The sequence below is a fragment of the Chionomys nivalis genome, chromosome 19 (genome assembly GCF_950005125.1).
Source record: "Chionomys nivalis chromosome 19, mChiNiv1.1, whole genome shotgun sequence".
In the NCBI taxonomy this organism is placed as follows: domain Eukaryota; kingdom Metazoa; phylum Chordata; class Mammalia; order Rodentia; family Cricetidae; genus Chionomys; species Chionomys nivalis.
The window spans coordinates 3,150,318-3,164,620 of NC_080104.1; the positions used below are offsets into that span (position 1 = coordinate 3,150,318).

The following is a 14,303-nucleotide window of genomic DNA, read 5'->3' on the forward strand; positions in this document are numbered from 1 at the left end:
GAATTCAGAGATCCCGCCTGCCTCTGCCTCCTGAGTGCTGGGACTAAAGGTGTGCCCCACCACCGCCAGGCCATTCAAGGAGGTTTGTTTTGTTTGTTTTTGAGACAGCTTTTCTCTGCATAACTGTCTTGGTTGTCCTGGAACCTTACTGGAGGTTTTGTTATGAAAATCCTACTTCCTTTAAAGAGCCAACAGATATATTGGAAAACGTTAAATGTTTATGTCTCCTTTCAAAAATAAGAAAAAAAAGTGTGGTATCCATTATATTGGGAAAATCGAAACCATTTGTGCAAAGATCATCCGGGTGTTTTTCTAACCATTGGTTATTGGCCTTCTGAAGAAACTGGACCAAATTTTGGTTTTAGACACAAGTTTTCTATTTACATGAATTTACATACAGTATCGTCTTTATGCTAAACTTCCCTGGATAATATTCTGCATTTGTTGAGTAAATATTTGTTGGCAGGGGTTTGCTAAAAGCATACAAATTTTGAGAATAAATCAGAGTGTAGCAGCAGCAGCAAATACCCGTAATCCCAGTCCAGGGGAGGTTGAAGCAGGAGGATTGCCAGAAAGGTGAGGCAGTGGATAGTTCACAGAAAGAACCTTTTTCCAAAGAAAGAGAAAATAAAAACTAGAATGTCAGGGGCTGAAGATGTATGATGGTGGTAAAGGTTTTTTTAAGTCTTTATTATTTATGTTTTCTAACCCAGTACCTTTGAACTGGATCCCCCGACATTATCCTCCACAAGCCTACTTTTGTCTTTATCTGTTTTGAGGTGGAGTTGTCTTACTGTGTCTCCCAGGCTCGTCTCAGACGCCTATGAACAAGTGATCTCTCACCTCAGCTTCTGGAGTAGTTGCAACTACAGGCATTTATTTGCCTTTTTTTTTCTTCCTGGTTTTCCAGGACAGAGTTTCTCTATGTAACCCTATCTGTCCTGGAACTCGTTCTGTAGACCAGGCTGGTCTCAAACTCACAGAGATCCTCCTGCCTCTGCGTCTGAAGTGCTGGGATTAAAGGTGTGCGCCACCATCACCTGTCTTATTTGCTTTGAATGCAGAAGAAACCCAATCCGTTTGCACAGCCCTGCTGATGACAAAGGAAGTGTCTGAGTGTGCAGGAATGGAAAGAGTTAAGCACACGGTCCATGTCCTAAAGAGCTGGGCTGCCTGAGGAAAGACTGCCTGCAGATGGGAATATAAATAGCTCTCTAACAGAGGGCTGGAAGCAGAATACACCTTTAATTCTACCACTTGGAAGGCAGAGGCAGGTGGATCTTTGTAAATTTGAGGCTAGTCTGGTCTACAAGAGCTAGTTCCAGGGGGCTGGAGAGATGGCTCAGAGGTTAAGAGCACTGACTGCTCTTCCAGAGGTCCTGAGTTCAATTCCCAGCAACCACGTGGTGGCTCACAACCATCTGTAATGAGATCTGGTGCCCTCTTCTGGCCTGAGGGCATACATGGAGGCTGAACACTGTGTATACAATAAATAAATAAATCTTTAAAAAAAAAGAGCTAGTTCCAGGACAGGCTCCAAAACTACAAAGAAAGCCGGGCAGTGGTGGTGCACGCCTTTGATCCCAGCACTCCGGAGGCAGAGGCAGTCAGATCTCTGTGAGTTCGAGACCAGCCTGGTCTACAAGAGCTAGTTCCAGGACAGGCTCCAAATCCAAAACCACAAAGAAACCCTGTCTCAAAAAAACCAAAAAAAAAAAAAAAAAAAAAACTACAAAGAAACCCTGTCTCAAAACAAACAAACAAAAGAAGTTAGAAGGCTAAGACAGAAGGACCAGAATTCAAGTCCTCTCTAGCTATACCATGGGTTTCAGAATTGGCTGGGTTACAGAAGACTATATATCTCAGGCTGGAGAGACGGCTCAGCAGTTAAGAGCAGCTATTGCTCTTTCTGAAGACCCAAATTTAATTCTACGTGGCAGGTCACAAGTTTGTAAAACTCCAGTTCCAGGGGATCCGAAGCCTTCTTCTGGTCTCTCTAGGTACCAGGTATGCTTAGGGTACACATATATACATTCAGGCAAAATGCACAGGAAGTAGTAAGGAGGAACTTTGACTGTGGTGGTCCTTTTTGACTTGGGACAGTGGAGGATCCTTTCTCTTGCTGTGTTGCCAGCTAAGGAGGAAGGCCAGCTGGTTGCTTCTCAGCCTCTCTGAGCTTGCAGGTTTCACTCCAGCATCTGACTCCCGAGTCTCTACTGGTAAACTGAACAATAGAGACTGAGTTAAAACTACATGTGGCTGCAGAGGAGGGCTCTGCCAGAAAAGCACAGTTGTGATTGCAGAGCCGCAGTCAGTAGCTGAAACAGGAGCAATTCAGGTGCAGCCGCTGTACCAACGTTAAACAACTCAGCTGAGTGTGTCAGTGCACATCTGTGATCCAGTTTTTTTTTTGTTTTTTTGTTTGTTTGTTTGTTTTCTTTGTTTTCCGAGACAGGGTTTCTCTGTAGCTTTAGAGGTTGTCCTGGAACTAGCTCTTGTAGACCAGGCTGGCCTCGAACTCACATAGATGCACCTACCTCTGCCTCCCAAGTGCTGGGATTAAAGGCGTGCGCCACCACTGCCTGGTTTTTTTTGGTTTGTTTGTTTGTTTTTGTTTTTGTTTTGTTTTGTTACATCCATGATCCAGTGTACGAGAACCTGCAAGCTAGTGTTTTAAGTCAGCTTGACACAAGCTAAACATGTGAGAAGAGGAAACCTCATGTAAGAAAGTGCCTCCAAGCTGGGCAGTGGTGGCGCACGCCTTTAATCCCAGCACTCTGGAGGCAAAGGCAGACGGATCTCTGTGGGTTCAAGGCCAACCTGGTCTACAAAAAGAGTTCCAGGACAGCCAAGACTACACAGAGAAACCCCGTCTCAAAAAAAAAAAAAAAAAAAAACAAAAAAAACCAAAAAAACAAAAAGAAACATGAGAGAGAGAGAGAGAGAGAGAGAGAGAGAGAGAGAGAAAGGAAAAAGGAGACAGAGAGAGAAAGTAAGGAAAAATAAAATCCCTCCATAAGATTGGACTGTACACAAGCCTGCAGGTCCTATTTTTAATTAGTGATTGATGGGGACAGGCCCAGTCCATTGTGGGTTGACACATCCCTGGGCTTTGATGGCCCTAGGTTCTATAAGAAAGCAGCGGTGGTGGTGGCACCTGCCTTTAATCCCAGCGCTTGGGAGTCAGAGGCAGGTGGATCTCTGTGAGTTCGAGGCCAGCCTGGTCGACAAGAGCTAGTTCCAGTACAGGACAGGACAGGCTCCAAATTCTGTCAAAACAAAAACAAAAAACAAAAAACAAGAAAGCAGGCTGAGAAAGCAAGCAGTACCCCTTCGTGACCTCTGCATCAACCCCTGACTCCAGGTTTCTGCCCCGTTTGAGATCCTATCCTGACTCCCTTCAATTATGGACTGTGAATGTGGAAATGTAAGGTGAATAAATCCTTTCCTCCCCAACTTATCTGCTGTGGAACAGTCTTTGTACACTGTAAATATGTATTGCTCTTATTGTTAATAAACAGCTGATAGACCAATGGCTAGGCAAAAGTTTTGGGAAAGAAAGAGTGGTGGAGTCAGAGAGGAGTCACCAGCGAGACATGGGGAGGAAACAGGAGGTGCAAGGTGAAAGAGAAGGAATGTCAAATGGCAGAATGTAGATTAATAGAAATGGGTTAATTTAAGTTGTAAGAGCTAGTTAGTCATAAGCCTGGGCTAATGGCTGAGCATTTATAACTAATAGTGAGTCTCTGTGTTGGTTATTTGGGAATTGGCTGGTAGGAAAGAAAAGTCTACCCACACTTGTGTTTTGTTCATGGTATTTCATTCCAGCAATATAAACCTTAAGACAGAGACTGAAGCAGGAGGTCAAGAACTCAAGACCACCTTTGACTCCACAGGAAGTTTCAGGCCAATTTGAGCTACATGAGACCTGTCTCCACAAAAATGACATTATACTCTATGTATTGAAATTATCAATTAAGAAACAGGAGTCTGTTTTTTTTTTAATTTAGACAAAAGATGCAATACGTGTAAAAATGCTTTTGTCATGACTGAAATGTTGTTTAATATTTAACTGTTTATGTGAGAATGTTACAGAGCATGAGGAGACTGTCCACCGGGTTTCTTTATAGTCTATATATGAAGTTTTTCTTTTTTTAGATTAGAGGGATATATTAATCTGTAAAGATCTGTCAATTTGTTTGTACCTAGAAGACAAAGTGCAATATTTAAAATAGTTTGGCTCTAACTGAGAAGCCTCAGGCAGGAAAACTCTTAGCTTTCAGGCACAGATGCCTTCTCCATCCCTAGGTCCCAGGTAGGAAAGCTGGGTGTGATGACACACCGTCTCAAACACCAAAGGTGCAGCCTAAGTTTGATCCTGGACGTTGGCTCTGACCTCTGTACATCTACACTCACACGTGATGATAATAATTTCATTAAAAGTAAACACAGCACCAGGTCGTGATGGTGCACGTCTTTAATCCCAGCACTAGGGAGGCAGAGGCAGGCAGATCTCTTGTAGACCACCTTGGTGAGCTACTCTGTCTAGGGTCTGTAACCCGCCTGGCTGGTCAGTTATTCCAGGGTCACCGAGAGGTACCACATGAAAGACATGGGTCTATAAGAAGAAGGAGGCTAGGCAGATTTGTCGAAGCCTCCATTTGTTAGCATCATGGTTGCAGCTTATATAGCCCCTGGATGAGGAGCTTGGGGGGCTGGGGCACGGGATCTTGCCACCTGGTCCTTTTCGGTCACTTAGGCCAAGAGGTTACGATCGGTCAGGTGACGGTTCCTCTGCCAGGAGTTCACAAGTTGACACACCTAGTTCTCTGGATAATTTGGAATGTGAGGCGGGTTCCGCTAACAGATAGCTCTCTATTAACAGACAATTTGGGTGTGGGTGAGGCTTTGTCAATAAAACAATTCTCAATACAATTGGGAAGTAGAGCCCTCTGCAAAACTCCTCAGGGCGGTGATCCCTATAATAATTTGGGGGGGGGGCATGGCTCCTGATAATCTCTTTGTTAAAGACCAGCCTGGTCTATAAAAGCTGGTTGCAGGGTAGGCTCCAAAGCTAGAGAGAAACCCTGTCTAGCCATGCTTGGTGGCGCACGCCTTTAATCCCAGCCCTCGGGAGGCAGAGGCAGGCGGATCTCTGTGAGTTTGAGACCAGCCTGGTCTACCAGAGCTAGTTCCAGGACAAACTCCAAAACCACAGAGAAACCCTGTCTCGAAAAACCAAAAAAAAAAAAAAAAAAAAAAAAAACCCGGTCTCAAAAAGCCAAAAAAAGAAAAGAAAAGAACCTTTACATACCATTTGAGTCTTGGGTTTTCCTTCAGCGTTTCCTTGGACCCTACAATTATATTACCTCTTTTTTAAGACAAGGTCCCATGTAGCCCAGGCTGGCTCTGAACTCCTTGTGTAACCTAGGATGACCTTGATGTTCAGAGTTCTCTTTCTACCTTTAGAGTCCTATGGCCAGTTTATATGGCCCTCGGAATGGGACCCAGGATGTTGTGCGTGTTTGGCAATTGAACTACATCCCAACCCTCCTCCTCTTCTACTTCTTTTTGGGTTTTTTGAGTCAGGGTTTCTCTCTCTAGTCCTGGTCTCTGTGAGTTTGAGGCCACTCTGGTCTACAAGTTGAGTTCTACGACAGCCAGGGCTATACAGAGAAAGCCTGTCTTGAAAAGCCAAAGCAGCCGGGCGATGGTGGCACACGCCTTTAATCCCAGCACTTGGGAGGCCGAGGCAGGCAGATCTCTGTGAGTTCGAGACCAGCCTGGTCTACAAGAAAAACAAAAAAAAAAAAAAAAGAAAAGAAAAGAAAAGCCAAAGCAAAAAAAAGAAAGGAAGGGAGGGAGGGAGAAAAGGAGGGAATGAAAGAAGGAAGGAAGGAAGGAAGGAAGGAAGGAAGGAAGGAAGGAAGGAAGGAAGGAAGAGGAGTAAGGTAAGTCTGATACAGCAAGAGCAAGACCCCTTGACATTCTCTTCTGACCTCTGTGAGTGCCTAAAGAAGTCAGTGCCTTCCCTTATTCTTCAGCAGCCCTTATTGCTGAGGTCTGCAAGCTGATTCCTCCTCTGCTTTAGTCTTTGGACAGCCATACTTGGGTCCTGATCTATCCTGGGAGGGGAAGAGAATCACCTGAGGGCATCATCTCCCCATCGCTCACTTTCACCGCTAGAGACTAAGATGTTACATAATTAGTCACATAAAGGGATTCTATGGAACAGTTTAGGATTAAATTTAGGAAGGCGACATTAGGAACTCTTTGGGGTTCCCATATGTGTTCCTAAGTGTGGCAACGTGGGGATGCTTAATTAGACTACCTGCTGTTACCCAGCACTAGGCCTTTTGGGATTAATTAAAAACAAATGCTCGGTTCTCAGAAAATTGCAGAAGCCAATGGCAGGCTGAGGGAAGAGTTTTGCTGAGTAAAGAGATGGGTCCTCTTCCTGTTGTTATTATTTTTTATGCGGTGGTCGGGAAGGAGAGACGAGACACGCGGGGTTGGGGAAGGAGAGACGAGACACGCGGGGTCCCACGTGGGTGAGCTTTAATGGGGGAGGGTAACAGACAAGGAGCGGGAGTGAAGAGACGAAAGGGGAAAAAAGGGGAGGGCGGGTTGGATCGCCCGTTTTTAAAGGGCTCTGGGCATTCTGGGAGAAAATGTCCTGCGCGTGCGTGGTTTTCCATTGTACCACTGGGGTTCGTAGTCCACTGAGGCTGTATTTTCTGCGCATGCATGGCCTTGTCTCCAAAAGAACAGCATTTCACCCTTTTGGTTTTATTAAAAAAAAATTGAGGGGGGTTGAGGGTCTTAACGGGTAGGGAATAGGGGCATAGCCCGGTCTCTCATGACTGCTTCCTGCTGACTTTGGGCGTCGAGGGATCCGGGGAGCGTCCGATTGTCCTGATGATGTCCTATCGATGTTTTGTCCGCTGGCATCAAGTGGCTGATTGAAGAAATCGCATCTGTCTGGAGATCGCATCTGTCTGGCTCTTGAGTAGCTGGGTCATCGTTAAGATGCTGGAAAACAAAAGTCGCATTAGTAGACAGAAAAAATTAGAGGGGAAATTTGGGGTGGAGGAGGTTGGGGTGGAGGGGGGAGCTTTAGGAGGCCAAGGGTTAAGAATAAAAAAAGTAAATGATACTTATTCCGTTAATTGAATGATACTTATTCCGTTCCGCTTGTGTCTGCTTTGTCCAGGTGGGTCAGGCTGGTGTCTTGGAGCTTAAAGAAAATGTCTTAAAAGAAATAGATTTTAATCATACATTCCTTAACATTTTAGGAGTCACTGCTGCAGTCAGTGACGAACCTGTTATGTCAGGAACTTGGTTAAGCATTTGCTTATCACCTGAACCTCTTGACTCCATGTTTGATGATGATTTCTGTAGAGACAACTGGATGGTTATTTAGGAATTTAGAAAAGGGAGGGTGTATTAGCACAGGAGGATTAAATGAAAAATGAGACCATTGTTTTCCTTAGGCTGGAGTAGAGGGGGTTGGACCTGTTGTCTTTCGGAACTTAAGAGAACAAGGTCCCGTCTGAGTTACCGTGTATGGAGGATTGTTTTGAGCTGTGGGGATGAACGGTTTCAGATGTGACAGGTGAATCCAGTGAGGAATTCCCTCGAGCTTGGCAGCTGTGGGAGTTAGAAGGATTACCCTGAGGGGACCCTGCCATTTAGGGGAAAGGGGTGAGGGACGTTGACCTGGAGGTGAGAATAAAACCTTATCTCCTATTTTAACCGGTGGTGGACATGTGTTAGCACATGGTTGAGGTAGTGAGTGATCTGTGAAGTCCCACAGCAGTGAACGTAGGTGGAAAAGGAGGGGAATGAGCAGGTGATCAGGAAGGGGAGAGGTTCCCGATGGGAGGCCAGGGGTTAAAACTGGCCGCCCATACATAAGTTCAAATGGTGAAATGAAAAGAGGGCCCTTTGGGAGAGCCCGAAGTCTGAGAAGGGCCAGAGGCAGAAGCCTTACCCAGTCGAGGTGAAGTTCTTGTGACATCTTAATGAGGGCATCCTTTAAAGAGCGGTTAGTCCGTTCTACCTTACCTGAAGACTGGGGGTGGTAAGGTATATGAAAATTCCAGGGGATTCCAAGTGCCCTAGACAGATTTTGAGAAATCTGGGAAGTAAACTCTGGGCCGTTATCTGACTGAAGAGAAGTTGGAAGCCCAAACCGCGGAACAATTTCTCGGAGGAGAATATCAGACACTGTCTGGGCTCTCTTGTTAGAGGTGGGGAAAGCTTCAACCCACCCAGACATTGTATCCACCAGGAGATATTTAGTGTTTTTGACTGTGGGCATATGAGTAAAATCCAGCTGTCAGTCAGTTCCCGGAAGGGAGCCCCTGGCTTGGTGAGGAGGGACAGTGAGAGCAGATCAGAGGCCAGAGCCTGGCCAAAGAGATATGGGCTGTCCCGGAATCCCTGAGGGAGGACGGCCCAGGTTAGTTGTGTGGAGAAATCAGCATCCGGATCTGTCCAGGTGAAGGCAAAGATGTTTTGAGATTGAGGGCTGAGAGGAATAGAGAAAAGGCATCCTTGAGGTCTAAAACTGAGAAGTGGGAGGTTCCTGAAGGAATGTTAGAAGGGTGAGGGGATTAGTGGGTGGGATTTTTTTTTCAACGGAATAACGATGGGGAATGGTGTTTAGCGATGGCGGGATTTTGGGTGTCCCACACGAGAGGGTCCACTTGGGAGGCTGGAAGAGGAAAGGGCGTGTTAGTATCAGGAGATTGTGGGGCCAGGAGAAGAAGCAGCTGCGTCACCAACGAATCTGGATTAAGGCGTGAGGCTGCAGAGCTTCCAACAGCTGTCCCAGGGGAGAAGAAGGGGGAATTGGTTTTGAAGGCTTAGCGCCCATGGCTAGAAACGTGAAAATATCCGCAGAAGGCACCCGAAGATGCTCCGAACACAGTTGCTCTGGACACAGGCGTCCGAGTGTCCAGAGGACCGTGTTATGGGCTAACTGACCCGGTCCTAGTTTTCGACGGGAGACGGGGGTCTCGGCTAGGAGGGGACAGTTAAGCCCGAAGGCTGCCTGTTGCAGCCGAACCATACGTACAGAGGACAGAGAAAGAACGGAAAGGAGAGGAGGAAGAACCAAAAGCACCAAACTTTTGGGCGCAGATAAAAACAGGTCTAGTCTAGGGTGGAAGGCCAGGGGAGGGGGGTGTTAGCAACCGCACCCAGGACACACCAGAGGAAGCCAGGAGCTCGGCCGGCCTCCTCCGGGTAGGAGGGGATGGTTAGTCAACCCAGGTAGACTCACGAATTAGCCGCGGACGGTTGGAGAGGGCTGTGTCGAGATGGCTAGAGCACGTGGAGTGGTTGCAGGTCGTCCGGTCCAGACCTAGTCCCGGGGAGGCCCCGAGCTCCAGGAGGCGCCAAAACCCAGAGTCAAGGCCTCAGGTGAGGGCCCCGGGGCGAGAAGGTCCCCGAGCAGACGGCACCAAAATGTTATTATTTTTTATATGAGGGTCGGGAAGGAGAGACGAGACACGCGGGGTCCCACGTGGGTGAGCTTTAATGGGGGAGGGTAACAGACAAGGAGCAGGAGTGAAGAGACGAAAGGGGAAAAAAGGGGAGGGCGGGTTGGAACGCCCGTTTTTAAAGGGCTCTGGGAATTCTGGGAGAAAATGTCCTGCGCATGTATGGTTTTCCATTGTACCACTGGGGTTCGTAGTCCACTGAGGCTGTATTTTCTGCGCATGCATGGCCTTGTCTCCAAAAGAACAGCACCTGTAAAGCCAGGAGCCCTGCGTGTGCGCTTCTAAATTGGCCCCAGCAGATTTTTCTAGGCCAGTGTGCTATGGTGAAGTCAACCAGCCGGGTGGTGGTGGCGCACGCCTTTAATCCCAGCACTTGGGAGGCAGAGGCAGGTGACCAGTCTGGTCAACAAGAGCTAGATCCAGGACAAGCTCCAAAACCACAGAGAAACCCTGTCTCAAAACCAAAAAAAAAAAAAAAAAAGAATGAAGTCAACCATTTAACCTCTGGGGATCTTTGCCTGCTGTTTACTGTGAAATTTCTCTCCCCCCACTGATGGGAGTCTGCCTGTACTTGTTTCCTGTGGCCCAGTTCTGGGTGGCGTTGTAAGGCGGTTCCACGTGATCTTAACCTACCTACTTTGTTTCCCCCAGTGCCTCAGCAAATAACAGCTGCAGTGACACCCACAAAATGCGCCTGCCCTCCAAGCAGCACCCACCCTCCAAGCAGCACCCGCAAAATGCGCCTGCCCTCCAAGCAGCACCCACAAAATACGCCTGCTCTCCAAGCAGCACCAGTTCACCTTGCTGTGCATGGGGCGCTCTGTCATCTGAAGGACTCGGCGCCTAGCAAACGGTAATTACGCTCCTCAAACACCTCATTGATACTGAGTTGCTTGCCCTGCTACCTCCGTCTTATGATTGGGCAGCCTCCGATGAAGGACAAACCTGGGTCAGGAGCCCAGCTCCATTTGCCTGCTTAAACACTTGGTTCTGAGCCTGTGAGAATGGCCCCAGCCCCTTGCTCCTAGGAGTCTGCAAACAAAAGTGACTAGAGGCGCCTCTGAAAGGCCAGGCTGGCTTTTGCCGCTGAGTAGGTCTCTTTATTTAGTCTGGCTAAATGTCTTCTTCTTTTTTTTTTTTTTTTGGTTTTTCGAGACAGGGCTTCTCTGTGGCTTTGGAGCCTGTCCTGGAACTAGCTCTGTAGACCAGGCTGGTCTCGAACTCACAGAGATCCGCCTGCCTCTGCCTCCCAAGTGCTGGAATTAAAAAGGTGCACCAGCGTTGCCCGGCTCTGGCTAAATGTCTTTTGTGCTTGAATTCTCTAGTAAAAAAGAGAGAGGGAGGGAGGGAGGGAGGGAGGGAGAGAGGGAGTGAGGGAAGAGAAGAGAAGAGAAGAGAAGAGAAGAGAAGAGAAGAGAAGAGACAACCCTTTACATTTACACTAAAGCGGGTGTCTATGTCGTCATCCCGAGCAGTTCCAGCCGTTTCTGGTCTTTTCTTCCCTTTTTCCTTCCTCTCTGGACAGGACAACATACTCTTTTTTTGGTTGGCGGTCAGGGTGGACTTTGGAATCAAGCTGGCCAGTGCTGCCTCCCGGAGGTTGCACATGCAGTTGTGGGTAGAAGACCTAGCTAGACAATGGGGAAGAAACAAGGACAAAGGTTCCAAGAAAGGACCCCAGGGGTTGTTGTCATTGTAACACAAGAAACTTCTGCTCACATACTGTTTGTTTTTTGAGAAGGGTGACCTGGAATTCACTGTGTAGTCCAGTCCTATTCCTAGCTAACCTCACACTTAAAGCAATCCTCTTACCTCTAAAAGGCTGGGATCACGCAAATGGATCACCATGCCCAATTCCTCTTGTTTATCCTACTTGCTCGGCATCTTGCTGGCAAAATCAGCACACCTAGATTCCTCTCCTGAGGTCTCTGCCTGGAAGTCCCACCTACCTCTCCTGCCTAGCTATTGGCCATTCACTTTTTTTTATTAAATCAATTACAGCAACACAGTGTAAACTAAAATCCCACAACAGTACTTGGGTCCTCTGCAAAGAGCAGCCAGTGCTCCTAACCATTGAGCATCTCTCCAGCCCTGCTCATTTTGTTGTTGTTTGGATGATTATTATATTATTATTATTACAGAGTCTACATAGCCCTGGAACTCAGTCTGTACACTAGGCTGGCCTCAAACTCACCGAGATCCACCTGCCTCTGCTTCAGCCCTAGGACCTGAGTTCAAGCCTCAGGACCCACATAATGGAAGTAGAGAGCAATTTAAAAATGAAATAAACTGGGCGGTGGTGGCGCAGGTCTTTAATCCCAGCACTTGGGAAGCAGAGGCTGGTGGGTCTCTGTGAGTTCAAGGCCAGCCTGGTCTACAAGAGCTAGTTCCAGGACAAGATCCAAAGCTACAGAGAAACCCTGTCTCAGAAAGAAAAAGAAAGAAAGAAAGAAAGAAAGAAAGAAAGAAAGAAAGAAAGATAAAAATGAAATAAAAGGACGAGGACTGACTTCTCCTAAAATATGGAGAGGTTTTTATTGTAGATATAAGGAAGAAAGCAACCCAGGAAAGAGTCCAGGCTGAACACGGCCAGCAGACTAAACCAGACCAAGAGAGGAGAGAGCAAGAGAGGAGCCAAGAGGCCACGTGATGTCAACACGGATGCTAGATGGGGATCAGGAGAGGGGGCAGCGGTGAGGTGCAGAAGCCCAGCACCTGGGAGGGAAAGGTTTAGAGTTGGGGTGCAGCGAGGAATGCTGGGAGGGGCCTCAGGTACTGCGTGGTGCTGGGAGAGCTGGCCAGCATCTGCTTTGAGACATACCAGTCACCTCAGTTAGCCATTTGTCCCCGGTTTCTGAGACCTAACAGAGACAGACTTCCACAGTGCCTACCTCTCTCCGCAACATGAAGGTAATAAAAAAATCTTAACTAAAAATGAGGCTGTCTTATAGGAGCCCAAGCTCATGTTCTCAGGCGTGTCTTACTTTCTCCTCAAATGCCTCTGGCTTAGCATCTATATTTAAAAATATCTCGTAGGCCTGGCAAGATGGCTCAGAAAGAAAGATAAATGCTGCCAAGATCGGGGTCTGAATTCAATCTCCACAGCCCACAAGGTGGAGGGAGATAGCATATTGCAGAAATTGGAATGTGTCCACATCCCCCACATACACACAAATAAATAAATAACATTTTATTTTAAAAATGCCTTTAGGGGCTGGAAAGATGGTTCTGTGGTGAAGAACAATTGCTGTTCGTCTGGGGAACCCAAATTATGTTTTCAGCACCCACATTACGTGGTCCACAGTGCCTGTACCTTGACCTCAGAAGACACAACACCCACTCTGACCACTGTGGCCAGCCGCACACATATGGCTTCCACTCACATACACATATACACAAATACTTGTAAGATTGATTTATTTAATGTGTTTGGGTGTTTTACTGCATGTATGCCTGGTGCCCGTGGAGGCCGGAAGAGTTCACTGGATCCTCTGGAACTGGATTTATAGATGGCTGTGAGCTGTCATGTGGGTGCTAGGAGTCAAACCTAGACCCTCTGCAAGAGCAGCCAGGGCTCTTAACTCCTCAAAAATTAAGCCTTTTGTGCTCACTTTGGCTGCACGTATACTAAAACTGGAATGATACAGAGATTAGCACGGCCCCTGTGCAAGGAGGATGTGCAAATTCGTGAAGTGTCAACCGCCCTCTGTCTAGGGTCTGTAACCCGCCTGGCTGGTCAGTTATTCCAGGGTCACGTAGTGGCACCACCTGAAAGACTTGGCCTGATCAGAGGAAGGAGGCTAGGCAGATTTGTCGAAGCCTCCGTTTATTAGAGTAATGGTTGCAGCCCCTGGATGAGGAGCTTGGGGGGCTGGGGCACGGGATCTTGACACGTGGTCCAAGCCTGTCACGAGGTCGTTGGCCAGAAGGTTACATTCGGTCAGGTCACGGTTCCTTGGTCAGGAAGTCACGAGTTGACACACCTAGTTCTCTAGATAGTTTGGAATGTGAGGCGGGTTCTGCTAACAGATAGCTCTCTATTAATAGTTAATTTGGATGTGGGATAGGCTTTGTCAATAAAACAATTCTCAATACAATTGGGAAGTGGAGCCCTCTGCAAACTTCTCAGGGCAATGATCCTTATAATAATTTCGGGGGGGACATGGCTCCTGACAAGAGGTGAGCAACAAGACACAGTTTTTTTTTTTTTTTTGGTTTTTCGAGACAGGGTTTCTCTGTGGTTTTGGAGCCTGTCCTGGAACTAGCTTTGTAGACCAGGGTGGTCTCGAACTTACAGAGATCCGCCTGCCTCTGCCTCCCAAGTGCTGGGATTAAAGGCGTGCACCACCACCGCCCGGCTAAGACACAGTTTATAGACAATTGGAAATCTTTATTCCAGCCAGCTGGGACAACACTCAGGCATTGGGGACCCAAGCGTGGCCCCAAGTGTATAGGGTAAGAGGATTTTTGGGTTTTGTTTTGTTTTCGTTTTGTTTTTTAGGCAGGGTTTCTCTGTGTAGATTTGGAAACTTGCTGTGTAGACCAGGCTTGCCTCGAACTCACAGAGATCTGCCTGCCTCTGCCTCCCAAGTGTTGGAATTAAAGGTGTGCACCACCACTGCCAGATGGGTACGAGGTATTTAAAGGCAAGAGCCACATCCCTGGCATCTTGCTTGGCAGCTGCAGGGGATGCTTCACACCTCAGAATGTTGAACAGCAGCTTTGAGAAGTTAGTTGGAGCATCTTGACCTTGGTTTTCTTTTTTTTCTTTTCCTTTTTTTTTTTTTTTTTTTT

The 14,303-nt window shown here is 47.3% G+C and overlaps 1 protein-coding gene and 1 non-coding gene across 2 annotated transcripts in view; both read left to right on the forward strand.

The window, feature by feature from the left end:
* LOC130861984 (DNA fragmentation factor subunit alpha-like) overlaps positions 1-14,303 on the forward strand; it is a 100,023-nt gene that overhangs the window by 13,920 nt on the left and 71,800 nt on the right. Inside the window, 1 exon segment of the mRNA XM_057751351.1 lies at positions 10,161-10,362. Coding sequence (XP_057607334.1) covers positions 10,161-10,362 — 202 coding nt within the window.
* LOC130862474 (U6 spliceosomal RNA) lies at positions 13,113-13,216 on the forward strand. The gene has a single exon (XR_009055647.1). It is a non-coding gene; the product is annotated as a U6 spliceosomal RNA (small nuclear RNA).